The 17386-nt window shown below is 42.1% G+C and overlaps 1 protein-coding gene across 1 annotated transcript in view; it reads left to right on the top strand.

Moving 5' to 3' along the window:
* Window positions 1-17386, top strand: part of sh2b2 (SH2B adaptor protein 2) — a 28275-nt gene that overhangs the window by 3971 nt on the left and 6918 nt on the right. Inside the window, exons 2-6 of the mRNA XM_030745308.1 lie at window positions 10086-11019; window positions 16212-16313; window positions 16547-16638; window positions 17023-17123; window positions 17220-17381. Of these exons, the coding sequence (XP_030601168.1) occupies window positions 10117-11019; window positions 16212-16313; window positions 16547-16638; window positions 17023-17123; window positions 17220-17381 (1360 nt within the window). The 5' untranslated portion in view covers window positions 10086-10116. The remainder of the gene's footprint in view (window positions 1-10085; window positions 11020-16211; window positions 16314-16546; window positions 16639-17022; window positions 17124-17219; window positions 17382-17386) is intronic.

Here is a 17386-nt window from a genome sequence, read left to right as displayed (position 1 = left end):
AATAATACCTTTAGAAATATATTTACTTCAACAATTAGTGACGTATTCCATACTTATTTTACCCGCTTCATATAAGCGTCTGTCTCCAACCCCTGTTGGTACAACCATCATGCTGTCTTTTACATCAGCTTCACCACAAATTAAAAGCCCATCCAGTCCAGCAGCTGAAAGACTTGATGCTCACACAGGTTGTACAGTATTTCTCCTTCTGTGTGCTTCTTTGTGAGAGGCCTGTGGTCATCTGTGAAATTAGTTAGACCTGGTGGGTGAGAGACAGGAAATGGAAGTCAGTCGTGCAATGTGCATCTCCCACACACTTCGTCCTTTATCACTGGCTGCCATATGGATGCTTGAGCTCACTCAACATTTACATTGTCACTGCTTGCCAGAGGAAGCATGAGAGAGAGAGTGAGCGAGAGTAGGGGAGAGAGAGAGGACAGTCTGCCTGTAGAGGACACGCTAATTTATGTGTTTAATATCTGTGCGATGAGGCCATATCTATATCATTAGAAGTGTCTGAAAAAAATCTCACAGGTGAACCGGCTTAGTTTATTTGTGTGCAGTTACAGTTTGGTGATTTGGTTCTCAGGAATGCTCGGTCTCTATCACGTCTGGCTTCTTATCTTCGGTTGTATCTGTATGCCTAAGCGTACACAGGCTTGCACAGACAGCTCTATGCAGCTGGGCATATCAGTGTCTGGATCAAAGCTGTATAGCTTTCATAATGTCTGTCTGTGTGCCGTCACCCATGCAGTCTCCCAGTTAACATAGACGCTCTCCTCTGCGGTGGTCCTGTGTCACAGGGCAGAAATGCTTCCCGACAACATTCAGGAGCTTTGGAGAGCAATGAGGTTATCAGTGCTTAGGTTAAAGGTCATTGACCAGCTCCTCTGAAGTGAACAGATCTAAAAGCAGTTGAAGGCCGGGGTCTATCACGGCTGACCTCTATTTCTGCTCTTTCTCTTACTACAACATCTAATCCCCTTCCCTCATCATACCTCTCTATCTCCAGTCTCTCCCTCCTGGGATATATATATATATATATATAAATTTATTTTTTTTTTTTATCTTGTGTCTACATCTCTCCTGGTTTTCCCTCCATTTCCATCATCCTTTCTTTTTATCCAGTGGCAAATCTGGAGTGCATAGTACCCTTCTTTCTTTTTTGCTATCTTTACTCCTACACACACCTGGAAGTCTACTGTAATAATCTGTATTGTGTCTTCCGTAGGTGAGTCCGTTTTTTATCAGTGTGACTTTCCTCCTGTGTGTCTGCTTCTCTCCTGTCAGCGTGAAGCAACAAAACAAACGAGGCATCCTGTTTATTCTGCGGCATGTTTCTGCTGCAAACGAAACCTTAATTTTTGTTTTAGTGATGGTTATTAATATGTTTTCATTAATGTGTTTATTCAAAGGGACTATGTGGAGTAATCAGTACCAGTTTTTAACATTCATGTGTGTGGGTTTGTCAGCTGATTTACATTCATAGTACCAACACGACTTAAAATGAATTTAAAATGGTGAAAGGCATTAGTACAGACTGGTTAACATTGCCCAAAATCAGTTGGTTGTTTTAACTCTTAAGGTGATTTTTGTTTTGTTTCTTATATGGTTTTTAAGTTATATCACATAAATGGCAGACACATATTTTAAGCCAATGTTCATATGGCGTTAAAAATATAGAACAGCTTCTTCAACCATATAGTGTCCTGGTTTGTGTGAATAAATACCAAGATATATAAATAACACTAATACAAGGTCCAAAAAAAAGTTGGTTTGCTTCCCAGTGTAAGCCATTATTCTGTTGGTATTACTTTACCTTGACTCAATCCTTTTTATTAAAGGGGACCTTTTCAAAATGTGTATTCTCTCCGCTATAGTTGCTTCACACGGGCTCACCAAAGTTGGACAACAGAAGGTTGGAAAAATGTTGCCTGGTTTGCAATATTCAGATGGTAGGATCAGAATTTGGTGTAAACAACATGCATTGTTTAAACACCACAGCCTAGTTGGGTATTGTTGCTGACCATGTCCATCCCTTTATGACCACAGTCTTGTTGCAACGAAGAAGGCAAAAGGAAGTCCAACCCAGTAATAGCAAGGTGCACTTAAAGTGGCCCGTGACTTTGTTTTACCTGAATGCTTTGTATGAAAAGTGTATGAATAATATGCAAAATAATGCAAAATAAATGTGCATAAACAGGGCATAAACACATAAAGAGTATACATTTAGAGTATATATTTAAGTGTTCTTAAATATCCCTTGTCCATTTTAAAGCCCTGTTATATTTCCATCTTATATTAGAACACATTTTTAATGAATTCAGAGCGTTGAAGGTGTGTGTGTGTGTGTGTGTGTGTGTGTGTGTCTACATCACTGTACTGTACTGAGTGTGCTGCTAGCTGTGTGCTGTCCTGTGTAGCAGGCTAATCTTAGAAAACATGTCTAGGCCCAAACTCCCTGGGGTGAGAGCACAACATCACCAATCATCCTCATCAGCCAGTCACAGAGGCTGTGCTCCTGGCATGTGGCTGCTTGCAGCATATAGGACACAGAAGTCTATCAGACTGCAAGTGCACAGAAGTAGACACAGCTACATAAATAAAAATCCACGTGCATCCGGTATGCTTAGCTACAGTATCATTTTCTCAGTAGCTCTATATTACTCCCCAAAACACCACAGTATTAATCAGGCATATGTAATTCCTGGCTCTGCTCAGTTCAGTCCTGTGAGAGCTCTGCAAGGTACACTAAGTGAACGGATCTTGTACAATGTGTTTTGCAGGCTGTAGCTGATCACTTCTCCCTGCGTAGTAATCTCTCTCCAGTCTCCTCCAGAGTCAGTTTACAGTTACAGACAGAACTCCCAGCCATCTGACAGAGATATCTGCCTCCTCCCCTGGGGAAAGAACCAGCAGGAGGAGGTGGTGGGTGACCAGTAGTGGTAGATTTTTACAACAGATAGGGAAGAGATACAGGAAGGAAACGGCATTTTAAAGCCTCAAGGATGGAGGTGAACATTTTTAGATTCCCCACGACTCCCCTTTAGTCTGCTTTATTTCTTTTGCTTCCAAAGCATCAGAGCTGAAAAAATCCAAGGGGAGTTGTAGCAATGTGAGAAACTACATGGTGCCTCTGCTTCCCCTTGTCCTGCAGTTTGTCTCCCTTTCTTTATGCTTCCTTTGTCTCCTCCACCTCCACACATCACTGATTGTTTTAGCAGCTGGCCTGTGGAGCAAACATATGCCCCCTTCGAGTGGTGGAACAAGTATTCAGGTCCTTTACTTAGGTAAAAATGCCAGTTTAACAACATGCAAATATTCCACGATAAATTTGAGGCCTTTTGAATTAAAGTACAATGTGACAGTGTGAAGAAGTTTTCTTGTTGTGATGAACCTACAGAATTTTTCTTTGGTTTAAACAGCAGACAAAGTTAGTGACTTGCTGCTTTAAGTAGTGGAATATTTAGCAGCTAAAATGCCGCATAAAATCTTCACATACATCCCAGACCAACATGCGGCCATTAAATGCTCGTCCTCCAAAAACAGTGCTGTGCACCAAAAAAATTATGTCAAAAATGCCAGTTTCTCAATTTTTGTAGCCTGGCGCACATCGCACCAAAGGCCCGAGTGTTCGTTTGTGTCAGTTTTTGCCACCATTTCAATGCTGCATCAGTAAAGGAGCTCAGAGATTCCCCGGATTATACGAAGAGGTGCTTGCAAAGGTGACACTTTTTGGAGAAAACTAGAAAAAACAAAAAAAAAACTGTGGGATTTCTTTGTTTTCAGTTTTGACTTTTTTTCTGCTTTTCTATTCCTTTACTAGTGCTGATGTGAAGGTTTTGTTTGAGTGGCAAAATCTACAGTTCAGGAAATTATTGCAGTAAGTCTGGCGCGCGAAGGGGCGGTGATGACATCACTGTTGGCGTGACACAACCACTGCGGTTGTCTGAAAAAGCTTCTAAAATTTGTGATTCACTTTATTATTTCATGAATTAATTATAGCCATGAGGAGACAGCACTGCACTTCTGACCATAGATATGTTGTGTTGCCACCGCTCAGCCTTACACCTTGATTATACCCGTTATACTTCTTTAAAGTCTGCTATCTCAGGAGCATGTGTAGACTGTGCATTGTTATCTCCGCTGATGATTCTACATGGTCACAAAAAATTGCTCGCACTTACCCTCTGCTTATGTCTCTCCGACCCAAGTCAACACTAACAGACTCGCAGATGTGGAAAGTTTAATCAGGACCTCACTGCTGATGGTTCTCACTTACTGTATTCATGAATAAAACCCCGTTCAGCACTTGTAGGAGATACCTTCAGTGACTCCCCCAGGGCCCCATTATACTCACAGTCCTCCTCTTGGCGAACGGCACTGTATGACAAAGTGACGTCTGCTGTTGCAAGCTGCCGCTCTGGTGTCATTTCGGCCGGTTGTGTACAATCATGTCGGCTTTTACTGACATTTTAATGTTATGTCAGTACAGACGTTCAGAGATTGAATGATTGTACAGACAGAGATGTAACAGTTTGAAAAGATTAGACTTTTTGGGGAAAAGAGGGATTCCATTTAGCTCAGAAGTCAGCCATTTAACTCTTGAGCTGAGCTCGTTCCAATAGTAAAGTCAGAAAAGCAAGGAAAAACAGGATTTGTTTTCCTCCTTAACAAAGTGGAGCCATTCATGCATCACTAACAAAACACCACTGCAGCACATCCATGGATAGAGCCTGGTCAATGACCTGCGCAAGGCTCATTTAGGGAGTCACAAATAACAGTGGCTGTACAGATGAAATTTTTTTTACAGTTTTTTACTAATGTTTACGTTCATTGCCGCCATCTGGGATTGTTAAGTCAGGGTTGGTTGGCTGCTCTGACTTTCTGAGCTGGAAATCCAGCTTGATGGGTCATTACAGTTGAAAATTTTAACTGGGAACTTTGAAATCCTGACTTCCGACTTCAGCTGGAATGCACTACAAGACCTTACATTGTGCTCGCTTACCCAAGGTGAACAGGGCCAGTGGAGCAAAACAGACAATACCATAAATTTAGAAGTCCGTACTAATAGCAGTATAATTACGATGATCTCAATACCCAATATGATACCATGGTAAAAAAAAAAAAAAGAATAAATAAAAAATGATGACTCCGTGTTCTTAAACATAAACTCCTTTATAAATATATATAAAAAAGTTGTTTTAAATCAGTGACATGGTGGTGGAATACCTTTTTATCTACAGTGTCTACAGTACTTAAATAAAACAGGTACGATTGTGTTTTCAGAATTTTTGCCCAGTTCCCCATAACAAATCCATGGATCTCACTAGGGATCCACCAGTACATCAGCACTGGTACTGCTTAATAACCATCTTGTTGAGTATTGCTCTATTAGCACACTGCATTTGCCAACGACTGTGGCCAACGTTTATCTGCTATGCCACATTAATTCTGAGCTGGCTAAATGGTCACAGATGCTCACAGTGTGAATAAGGGCTGAAAGAGTGTTCTAGCGCTATCAGACAGTTTATTGCTTTAAATATCAGCCCAATCTTAACAATTCTCAAAAATCCAGTACAAGTAGGTGTTTTTGGTCGTCTATTATGATTTGCTGGTCGAGTAGCCATCAAAAGCAGGGTTAGAAGATAATAACTATGGGCCTGCATATGCAAAATGGCCAGCGCAAAATGTATTCACTTACAGGTTCTAGTTTAATTTTAATGTGTTGTATTTTATAAAACTTAAACTACCTGAACTTCATCTGTCAAGCAAATGTAATGGGAAAAATTGCTGATCATTTCCCTCTAGTTCAGGTTAATTATAAAGTAAAAAAAATGTGTTCCAAAAACCCCACACTTATGTACAATTTTTAAGTAAATACACACATCAACTTTCCACCATGGCCTCCTCTCCTTCACACTGCATCACCTCCCTCCCCCTGCATCACTCTGCTTTTGCTGTTTAAACTCTATATCCTTGTGTGTCTTTCCAATATGTAGTCTGCTTCAGTTTGCTGAGCCTCGGAAAACCATAATGCCGTCCACTTCCTCCAGCGTCTCATGGCTTGAGTTTCATGCTGACTCGATGACTGAGTGTGTGTGTGTGTGTGTGTATATACAGTCATTTCAGTATCCTTGAGAGAGGCACATCCTCATCTTTACAGAAGGGCAGGAGTATGAGAATCGCACCTCGCAGTGTGTTGTTGTTTTTCTGCTGAATGAGTGGAAAGTTGGCCCGGTGCAGGTTTTTAAATAGCTGAATGGATATTGACTTCCTTGCCTTGGCAGCAGCAGCAGCAACGCACACACACACACACACACACACACACACACACACACACACACACACACACACACACACACACACACACACACACAGGGCGGGGGGGATAACTATTACAACACTCAGTAATTAGCAGGTTAAATCTTGTGTGGCTTGAAAGAATGAATGAATGGATGTTTAGATGAATGAAGTGATGGATTCATGAATGAGTGGAAAGGGATTTTACCTTTATTTCCCAACATTTAGCAACTTTCTCTTAATAAAAGTTTTTAACATTGGAACAAATTCATGAATAGCTAATAAGACATTTACTAATGCTTTATAATGAGTCATTAGGTATTGTAAGTGCACACTTTGTACTTTTCTGGTATGAAAATCAACCTTTATACTTGACAAGAAGTCTATTACACATGTTTGAATTCTCTTTCTAATATGTTAAGAGTTAATGAGCGATAAATGAATTTGGTTCGGCTTAGAGCTATCACTGCTCTTTCCAAAAGCTACACTGTCTGTGAAATCCTGGAGATGCCATTATAATTTGAATTTCATAACCACATAAATACCCAACCTGTCCTCTCCAACCTGTAGTCAATGATGTACTTTGAATTTGCTCATCAAACAATTTTTACCTTCTGTCTGAATTTGAGTGGTTGATTTCATTCTTTGACATTTCCAATCAGCCACTTGCAAGTTCACTTTTCAGGTTCATAAAGGATTTTTTACCCCCCCTCCTTTTCAAGTGTGGCTTTGGTTTGTGAAACTGAACAGTCACAAAATGAAACCCGTCTGCCAGCTCTCTGTCTGGCACCTTTTAGTATGCGTTTTGGTCTAGGATGTAATTTAACCCGGGAGAAAGTGCCACTCTTCCATTTTTCCTCACTAGTCAGGCATCTTGGTGGTGCAGTGGTCAGCACTGTCGCCTCAGAGCAAGAACGTCCTGGGCTCAAATCCACTGGCCAGCTGAGGCCTTTCTGTGTGGAGTTTGCATGTTTGCCCTCAAGTACTCTGGCTTTGTCCTAAAGACATGCATGTTAGGTTAATTGGTGATTTGAAATTGGCTGTAGGTGTGAATGTTTGTCTGTGTCAGCCCTGTGATGGACTGGTGACCTGTCCAGGCTGTATCCTGCCTCTTATGTGGCAGCTGAGATTGGCTCCAGCCTGCCTGTGACACAGATAGTGCAGCAGATAAAGTGGAAACAAATTTGCATGTTTGTCCCTGTGAAGCTATTCATTTGAAAAATCCCATTAGCCACTTGAATTTTCAAAAATTTCCAACTTGGCCGTCATTTCCATCTTAGGAAAAAGCTGTTTTATTACAGAATTTCAACCACTGGGTAAATTTCTCAGGCTTTATGCTTGATTTTTAATGCTTTTGACTATAAGCGAGTAAAATTTATACCTTAAAAACTTGCATTTTGAGTTTTCAAATGGCTAATGGGCTTTATCAAAAAGTAAGTAAACAAGTTTGGCACTTGTATCGATCTGCGAACCATTTCCCTGTGATGTTATCTGCTGCACTATGAACTGGATAAGCATTTAAGAAAACAGAGGTAACCGATTCAAACACTGGTGAGAAAAAAATCAATCAGAATGGTTTAATCTGAGTCCGTTGAACCACGCAGTCCTGTGCAGTAAGTGAAGAAATAAAATGAAAGTTAAATGTCCACAGATTTGGGGATATCCACACAGAAAAGAAAACATTTACTTTTCTGATTTGTATTTTTATATTTGTTAATCCGAGCTGTTCCTTTACTTTAAAGTGTCTCTAACCATCATCGCACTCCTCTAAAGTTTTGACACCAGGTCTTAAGCGGGCTCCCTTCATCATATCCTCTCTCTGATCTGGCATATTGTTTGTCTCAGATCTGTAGGAGAAGAAATGAGAGAAAGCGACTGGCTTGTAGTTGAACATGCATGTCAGACTTCATTCCAGTGGAGAGAGAGCTAATCCTTTCTGAAAAGACAACCCACACTGATGCTTTGGAAAATGACAACAAAGCAGCTTGCCAGAGAAATTCCAGGAAACTCTGCAGTGCAAATGTATGCATGATTTGGTTTAAGAGTGCAATTTCAGTAAGCAAACATTTGAGCTCTTACGGTGAGTCAACTGCCAAGAGAAGCCCAGCAGCTCTGAGAAGCTTTCGCAGCTCAGGGAGCGTTGGCCGTCCCCTTGCCCACTCACATGTTAACTTCTTTTTATCTGTGTGCTTTACAGAAATAATCAAACCAACATGTGTCTGATTGTTTGGCACTCTTTACTAATGCTGTGTTAGTCACACATGTGCTGAGGCGGGGGGTGAGGGGGGGGGGGGGGGGGGGGGGGTGAGGGGAGGGAGGTGAAAACTGCCATTGGAAGTTGCTACTGACACAAAGACGGTATGACTCTGACTGTGTAGCTAAGAGTTTTTGCAGTGATGTGATGCGTTTTGGCATTGCTGGGGCCAGAGAGGGAGGCAGTGCTGAGGACTGAATCATGCAAACACACACCTGCTGGGGGGCAGAGGAATGCAAGGATGAGTGGATCAGAGCAACTCTCATAAATACTCATTATTTAGAAAAGCGGCGGCGAGTGAGATACACAGGATGTAAAGCGGAGGCATGCGATTGGTTTGTGTCGAACTTAAACCCGCGCTAACCTGCTCTGACAGAACACACTTCCAGATTATTCAGATTATCTCAGTGAGTGTCACAAATGATCAATTGGCGAGGCTCGGGAGTGATAGAGACCGAGCTTTCTGGATCATTTCCTTTCGATCTGCTGTCACATTGAATCTGCTCACATGGCGACTTCAACCCTTCCTGGCATGTCAGTCCTGCTCATAATCTTGGACTGTCACAGATTCTGGATTTGAAGTCAAAGTGAATAAAGCCCCAACACAGTGAAATAGGGGGCTGTTTGTGCACCAAAGCTATGACTGCCACTGAGGACACTCAGTTTTTTTTTTTTTGTCATTTTCTAGCTTTTTAGAAACTTGGTGGTGTTTATATCTTGTATAAGTTGATATTTTAAATAGTTTTTTAGATCAGATATCTTCTTAGAATTAATAAACCATTAAGAAATGGAACTGTTAGAAAAATGGGGGAAAAAAAGGCTGGTTCTACATATCCTATAACATTGTGATTTTCATTATTTGCATCACTGCAGCACATATGTCATGCACATTAATAATGGTGTGAGAAAAGGAAAAAAAAATACACTAATTCAACCCAGAGCCTTCTAACTTGAACACGATGTTTCCCTTTTGGATGACATCCCTTTGATTTCTGGCCTAGTGGTTTAATGTATCAAAGGTGGTAAAAAGTTTTCGAGATGGATGTTTTTCCCGCACAGAGAACCTGATGTCTGGAAGTTAAGTTAACTTTTTCAGTAAAGGAATGAAATGTAAAATATATCTGAACTAATCCAAAAAGACAGTTGTGACACTGAGGTTTGGGGGACTGGTCTCAGGTTGCACATTTTGCTTGACAGGATGATGCTAATGATTGGATTGGAATGGGTTTTTATGTGAAAACATGTTGTTTTTACTTGAAAGTGCAAAAAAAAAAAGGGTAAATTTAGTGTAATGTTTTATTGGTAAATATTTCACAGAAAGTTACTAAATTTTCATGTGATTAAGATGTAAATATTGTAATGACAAACAAGCTGGTCTGCAGTCTGCCTCATGTTCTTCTTTGTGCCATCACACATGCAGGCTGTTCGACAACTGTTGTATGTGAGATCCAAGGCCAGGAGATGAATAAATGCTGCAGTCCTTTTATAGCTTCTGCACTAACTCTGTGCTCCTCTTCCTCCCCTTCAGCCTCTCCTCGGTGGGTTGGCATGGCCCAGTGATGAACGGAGCGGTGGTGCCCGGTAGCCCCGAGCTCTCCTCCTCGTGCCCACTGCCTGACTGGCGAGAGTTCTGTGAGCTCCACGCTCGAGCTTCTGCTGCAGACTTCGCTGACAAGTTCCAGCGCTTTCTGTCAGAGAATCCCTGCTACGACTCGCCAGGTGCTGATGCCAGCTTCTCGCAGCACTTTGCCCAACATTTCTTAGAGTGCTTCTCTGCAGCGCTGACCCAGGCCCGAGAGAACCAAGCATCGTCTCCGGGGGAGGACGGCTCCAACGCGGCAGCAAAGTACAGCATTGTTCCTTTCCTGGGAATCCAAGGTTGCCCGCTGTCCTACGGTCACGACCTCTACCAGAGACGCAAGGACGCAGGGGCTTCAAGTGAATCCTTGGACAGTATGGACAGTGGAGGGGGAGGGATAGACGGGGGAGGCAGTGGTACCACTGCCTCCAGAGGCCCTCAGACGACCCACAAGGTCTCTGCTCTGGGACAGTCCCGCAGTTCAGAGGATGTGTCAGTCAGTCACCCAAAGGCTCGCTTCAAGAAGGGCTTCTCCCTGAGGAACATGAGCCTGTGTGTGGTGGACGGAGTGAAGGAGATGTGGCATAGACGGGCCTCCCCCGAACCTGATGCTCCCTCTGGGGCCAGGAAGGCTAACGGGGGAGGAGGAGGGGAGGCTGGGGGAGGGGAGAAGTGGTCCCAAAAGCTGCGGCTTCCACGGGGTTCCCAGGGCCACAAGGCTGAGCTGCTGGAAATCCAAAGAGAGGGAGCCCTGAGGTACATGGTGGCTGATGACACAAACTGTATGGGTGCTGCACAGTGGCAGAAGTGCCGTCTGCTACTGAGGAAGGCAAAGAGGGAGGAAGGGGAAAGGTTCCTGCTGGAGTTCTACGTGCCACCCAAGGTACATCAACACTGATGCTCCTTATCAATACTTAAAATAAAGACATATCAGTGGCTAGTTCTTGCTACACATTGGCATGCTAACCAGTGAAGTTTTTCATCTAAACTTCATACTAAGCAGGTTTGAAGGTGTGCAGAGTAACGTGCCTCTGAGATCCAGTGCTTTGGTAATCTCTGGACAGTTAGACATTTTAAAAACCCAGAGAAACAAAATGAGTTATCTCTGTTTGTCAGGACAGCTGAGGAAAGGTGAGACTTATCTAAGTTTGTAGCAGTTACTGTTCCTAAACCAGCTTGGCTGTACTGTAATTAAAGGTGAAAGTCTTTCATGATAAACATGCTGACAGCCCTGTCTGGGTTCCCGTATCTAGCTATTGAGCATGTGTGTGATTTTAGAGGCTGACTGTTATCCACCGACGGAGCTGCAACTGCTGCTTGTCTGAGCTCTAGTAGCATTTAAAGAAATTCTTAATACTGATGCTAAGTGATCAGTCTTCCCTGTCAGCCATGACCGGAGAGCACAGAATGTAAACACAGCAATGTCAAATATAATCGCCTGACACTGGCAGCTTTGTCATTATCTGGGTCAGTTAGGAATTTGAAAACATTATCTGTGTCAAATTAATTAACGTTTCATAAAAACCCGTAACAGCACTGTCTGCCTAGGCACTTACCAGTAGTTAGGTGCAGGCCTGTCTCACTGGAATCAAGTTTCTTGACCCATCCCGAGTGGAGAGTTAAGGAAAAAAATGATTAGGATGAAAATAGATCAGCTAGTATTTATTTTTTATTTCATTAATCAGTTGTTTTTTACTTTAAAATGTAATAAAGCAGTGAAAACACATTTTTATGTCAAAAAGAGTGCAAAACGTCACATCCTTAGAATATGAGAAGTGGAAACCAGCTACTTTTTGTTTTATATAATTATCATTAAATATCTTTATATTATTGGTGGACTTAAGTGCCTCAATTTGCTCCCATGTTGGTGTAGTTGGATATTAGTACATGCCCATGCTGCAGTATTGTTTGGCCTGTTCATGCTGTTGATATACTTAATCACATTGAGAAAAGTAAAAAAAACAAAATAACAATGGTAGATGTTCTCAAATTGAATTGAATTCAGTTTTATTTATATAGTGACAAATCACAATCAGTCACCTCAAGGTGCTTTATATTATAAGTACAGAGAAAACCCCAACAATCAGATGACCCCCTATGAGCAGGCAGTTGGTGACAGTGGGAAGGAAAAACTCCCTCTTAACAGGAAGAAACCTCCAGCAGAACCAGTCTCAGGGAAGGGCAGCCATTTGCCATGACCGGTTGGGGGTGAGGGGAGGGAGAAAGAACAAAGAAACACTGGAAAAGAACCAGAGATTAATAATAACTAATGATTAAATGCAGAATGATGGCTTGAAAAGGAGGCAGCTGGACTTGTTTAGGATTTTGGAGCCATTTCGTCTCTTATCCAAGAAGCTTCTTTAGTTCAAAAACAACTGGTGGAGAGTCCCAAGTAATAAAGCCCTAGTGGGGACTGTCACCTTTGGAGGTGGTCCAGGGGGGGGTCATTGAGCCACTATTGATTGTACGAGTTGTCACATGAGCCAAGGTGTGAAAAAAATCATGGGTCATTACCATTACAGGGGCCAGCAGGTGAAACTCCCATCACTGAATATAAACCATATTCTGTGACTCACATGACCAATAATGGGCCAACTAACCTCAGGACCACCTCAGAGGGGACAGCCCAACTAAGGGTTAGTTATCTGGGACTCTTTGCCAGTTTGTTTTGAACTGAAGAAGCCTGTTGGATGAGAGGCAGAACATCTTCACAATCCTAAAGAAGTCCAGTTCTTCTTTTTTTTTTTTTTTTCCAGGCTCTCAAGACTCAAGAACCCGCACAAACATGGTGATAGATGTTGTTTGTATGCCTGTTGCTGGGTGGTTACTAGACACGTATAATTCAGCTGTCCTGTATATAAATGACTGATTATTGTTGTGAAAAAAATTTTAAAAAACGATAAGAAGCTTTGACAAGGTGTTGTAGGTGCATAAATGCAAAAATGAGCCATTTTAGCCTAGGTGGTTGTTAGGTAACATGATGATGTCATAAAATCCTGATATAAATAAGAACCTTCAGGGACCTAAGATGTACCTGTGTGCCAAGTTTGGTTGCTCAACTCCTGATCTTGAAGCAAGAGTTGGCGGCCAAAGACACAAACACACAGATAGAATGTTATTTACCGAATCTTATTGCACATATTTCAAAATGCTCCCATCCTACCCAGCTGACAAAAACACAGAGATAAATATATAGACAAAGAATTACTAATGTACTCATATGTAGGAAATTCAAAGCTTCTTTCACAATCAATTTTGGCTTTTGGGGGGGGTCTATCTTTGACAGGATTTTTCCAGGCTTAGTGCATTTCCAGTTCCTCAAGTCTATTTAGTGATTAGGAAAAATATTTTTTAAAAGTAATGAAGTAACAAAAATAATCAGCATTCGCAGCACTTCCTGAATGCTAGATGTAAATTTAGTTGGGCAGTCCAGCTCTGCTGACGCAGAATGACACAGTTCAAACCACACACTCACATGTATGTGTGCACCCTTCACTTTTGTCTATATGGGATTTCCAGATCATTGCCCCTGACCTTAAGTAGGCCGCAAGGCTGTGCAGCTGAGTGTGTGTAAATCTGCCACTGTCCTTTGATCATGGCTGGTGGGAATGTGGGGGAGAGGGGTAAGGACAGGTGGGAGGCAGACATGGGATGGGGGTAGAAGGAGAAAAGCGGCGACTGTGGGAAAGAGAGGGAGAGAGGAAGCACTTACATTGATTTCTATAAAGCGAGGGGATCACAAAGTTTCCCTTTCGTGTGCAGAAAATAACTATTGATTGCTTCCGTGCCTTTGGCAAACTGTCAGCGATGACAAACTGAAAATAAGAACCAAAATAGTTTTGTCAGTCACTTGAACTCTGCCAAGTTACTAAGAACCACAAGAGGAACAAAAAGCAGTTTCATCCGTTACGTTCTATTAACATCCAGAATGGGAAAATTATTATCAGCTGTGAACAAGCCTGAGACTTCAGAGCAGCGGTTACAGCCTTGATGACACATTAATTAAACACACGCATTTCAACAGGCCTGCTCTGCAGAAACTCTGACTTGTTTTATCACTGCCATCCTATTTGCATTGTACAAGCCATAACAGTGCAGAGTCAATAGTGCATGAAAGATAAACTGACTCATAAAATCTCACTCCTGCCTGCTCCTGGCTCTGGCTCTGACTCCGGCTCAGGGCTATCTATCTGCTGGCTGCTCTGGATGGCAGAGATGGCACACTGCAGCACGCTTACTGCCTGCATTATGACACAGCAGCAGTGCCTGAGATGACCCACTCTGGTTCTCACCACCCAACTAACCTGCAGGAACTAAAGAGTAACAGTTACATCACATCACAGGCAGTTAACCTAATATATCATCAGAAAAAATGCCAGCTTTTAAAGTGGAACTATTGTGCTAATTTTCTGCTCCATATTTTTTATTCTTGCACTCTACTAGAGTAGTTTTATATGATTCATAGTTCAAACTAATCTTTATTTATCTTATATATCAGGCCTTATTGGAGCTACTAGGATCATCCAGTCTGAAACAAATTGTTTTAGTCCCTCTCCCTTTAAGCCAGCTTTCTTCTTATTGGCGTGGTTTGAGCAAGAAGAGCTTTGTGCCAAATAAAAGAAATCTAAATGCAATGGCATCATACAGATCCAAGGGTAGAAAAAAATGCCTGAAACCAGCCTGAAGCCTCAGTTATTGGCTCATAGGATGGAGTTATATGCTGAAACGTTTGCATTATTTAATATGAGCATCCTCATCCTCACCTCATCATCCTTGGTACATATATGACAGAAAATAAGGAAAAACATATGTGCACTTTTGGACACTACTGCAGCGTTCATTTCAGACATTATTCATCGTAAAATGCTAAATATTTACTGTCCGAGCTTTTACTTTCTTTGACAAATATAGAAACACAATTGTGTATATACACACAGCACTCAGGGAGAATTGTTGCATGCATACGTTTTGGCTTGTTAAAAATAGTTTTGTGTCCCGTCATTATACCAACTCAGAAAGAGAGCCTTCTGTGCCCTCAAAAGAATCCACCCCCCCTCCTTTCCTGGTTTCTCACAAAGTAATTTTTCTTGCTTATCTCAGATATAACCACGCATAGTTTTAGGTTTTAAGCACAAACTGTGCTGGTTCACTTTTCGACAGACAGAGCCCACTTAGATCGCGCAGGAAATAGTTTATTACAGGAAATGGTTTTTGACATCTGATCCAAAGAGAGGAATTGTGGGCGGGGACGGGAGCCAGCTGCACAGGTGGATCAAGATGAGAACAGTGTTTTCTCCAGACAGATCAGCTGATAAAAGCCTCTGTCTGACCATCACGCCCCCCTTCTCACCCCGCCTCTCTTGAAACACACAGAAACGACTCACGGCTCACTACCTCAACACGCACTCACTGGGTCGTTTTCATCTGGATCCAACTCCCCGCAGAGGGGACCGTTTTCTGTGTTCACACTCTTCTTGTGTTGCATTTGTTAGTCAGTCAGCAGGAATAATCACCAAAATGAGCTTTGAAATGAGAGACTGCATAAAAACTGAGCCGTGGAGTTGTTTAAAAAGTTATTTAAATTAATGTTAATTTCAGCTGAGCTGTGCTAGTTAATCCGTGGGTGTAGTGCTAAAGCTGTGCCAAACATTCTGTCTGCATGTTGCCCCTTAATTATCATGTATGAGAGAGAAGTTTACGAGTTTGGAGATGTTATCTTTAAGCATATCACACTAAAGACAGGGGGTGAAGTGGTACTATTTAAACCTGCACCACTAATTTAAAGCTTTATATAGGGCTTTTTTGTTTTTTAGAAAAATACACAGTTTCTACTTTTACAAGTGTTGCAGTTGCCTCCTACAGGATGTAACCCAAGGTTTTTCTTTTTAACTTTGGACCAATTATATTTGCATCCTCTGGTTTTGGTAATAGTACCCTGGCACAAGACCTGTTGGAAATCACTTGTAAAGTGCTACAATGTGCAGCTGTGGAAGCTGGCTTTATGCCTCTAGCATGTGATTGCATGCATGTGCATGTATTTGCACCATAATTAATGAGTCTGTTTGTATTTTTTAGTCGTCAAAGCCCAAAGTTAGCATCCCTCTGTCGGCCATTGTGGAGGTGCGGACCACCATGCCGCTGGAAATGCCTGACAAGGACAACACCTTTGTCCTTAAGGTAGGAACTGCACAAACATGTAAACAACTTCCCGCCTTCCTGCTTAACAGGAATAACATTAAAAAATCTACAGGTAAAGCAGAGCTTAAAAAACAGCTGGTATGAAAGTAAAATCTAAAATCATATTAAATTTCATCTATTTCTTTTTTTTTTCTTTTTGTTGTTTTTTAACCGTGATGTGTTGCATTGAACAGAGCTCAGTGTATGAATGCTGTGTTTGGCTGCTTCCACAGGTGGAAAACGGGGGAGAATATATCCTGGAAACTATTGACTCGCTGCAGAAAAACTCGTGGGTTGCTGACATCCAGGACTGCATAGACCCCGGGTAAACCACCAGATAAATATTTGCTGTTGACAGAAGATGGAAAGAAGTAGAGAGGGATGGAGGCGGAGGGGGGGGTGGGGGGTGAATGGGAAAGGGGAAGGAGGGTGAACACACCTAGTCATTAATCATCCAATTAGTAGAATTTTTGACAAGTTTCTTGAGCACAAACACGGGCAAGCTTGCACCACAGACATTCCTGCCCAGTTTTTTGCATTAGTGGACATTTGTCAGTGCAGCTCAGGACATAAACAGAAAGATCCCTTATGTCCATGTTTGTAGAATTTGTGTAGAGTTGTCTGTTAGGACCCACCGATGTTTGTTTGCTCATGTGTATGCATGTGTGTACGTTCCTGTGGTTTGTCTGACCTAACTGCTTGTGTACAGTGACAGTGGCGATGACATCGAGTTGGCGTCGTGTCCTCATGGTCAGGCCTCTAAAGACTGCTCCATGGTGGCCTCTTGCAGCTGCGAGCTGCTTTCTGAGGGTGAGCAAAGAGACCTCTTTTTACTCTCCACTGCAACACCATGTTACATAACATGAACATGTTTTGATACTGACTAATGTATAAAAACATGTTTAGGAGTGTACCGTGCTCCGGAGAGATCGTGTTCTACAGCAGCAGAGCATTACAGCACCTCCTCAGTCCGTTGCAGGGAACCTCCTTTCACCCAGCACCCATCTCACATGCCTTTAGAGCGCTTCCTCCAGTCCCCAGAGGCCCAGGGCTCCAACTCTTCTGCAGGTAAT

The sequence above is a fragment of the Archocentrus centrarchus genome, chromosome 13 (genome assembly GCF_007364275.1).
Source record: "Archocentrus centrarchus isolate MPI-CPG fArcCen1 chromosome 13, fArcCen1, whole genome shotgun sequence".
Lineage (NCBI taxonomy): Eukaryota > Metazoa > Chordata > Actinopteri > Cichliformes > Cichlidae > Archocentrus > Archocentrus centrarchus.
The sequence above is the reverse complement of the archived record's forward strand: the minus strand, read 5'-3'. Positions and strand labels throughout refer to the sequence as shown.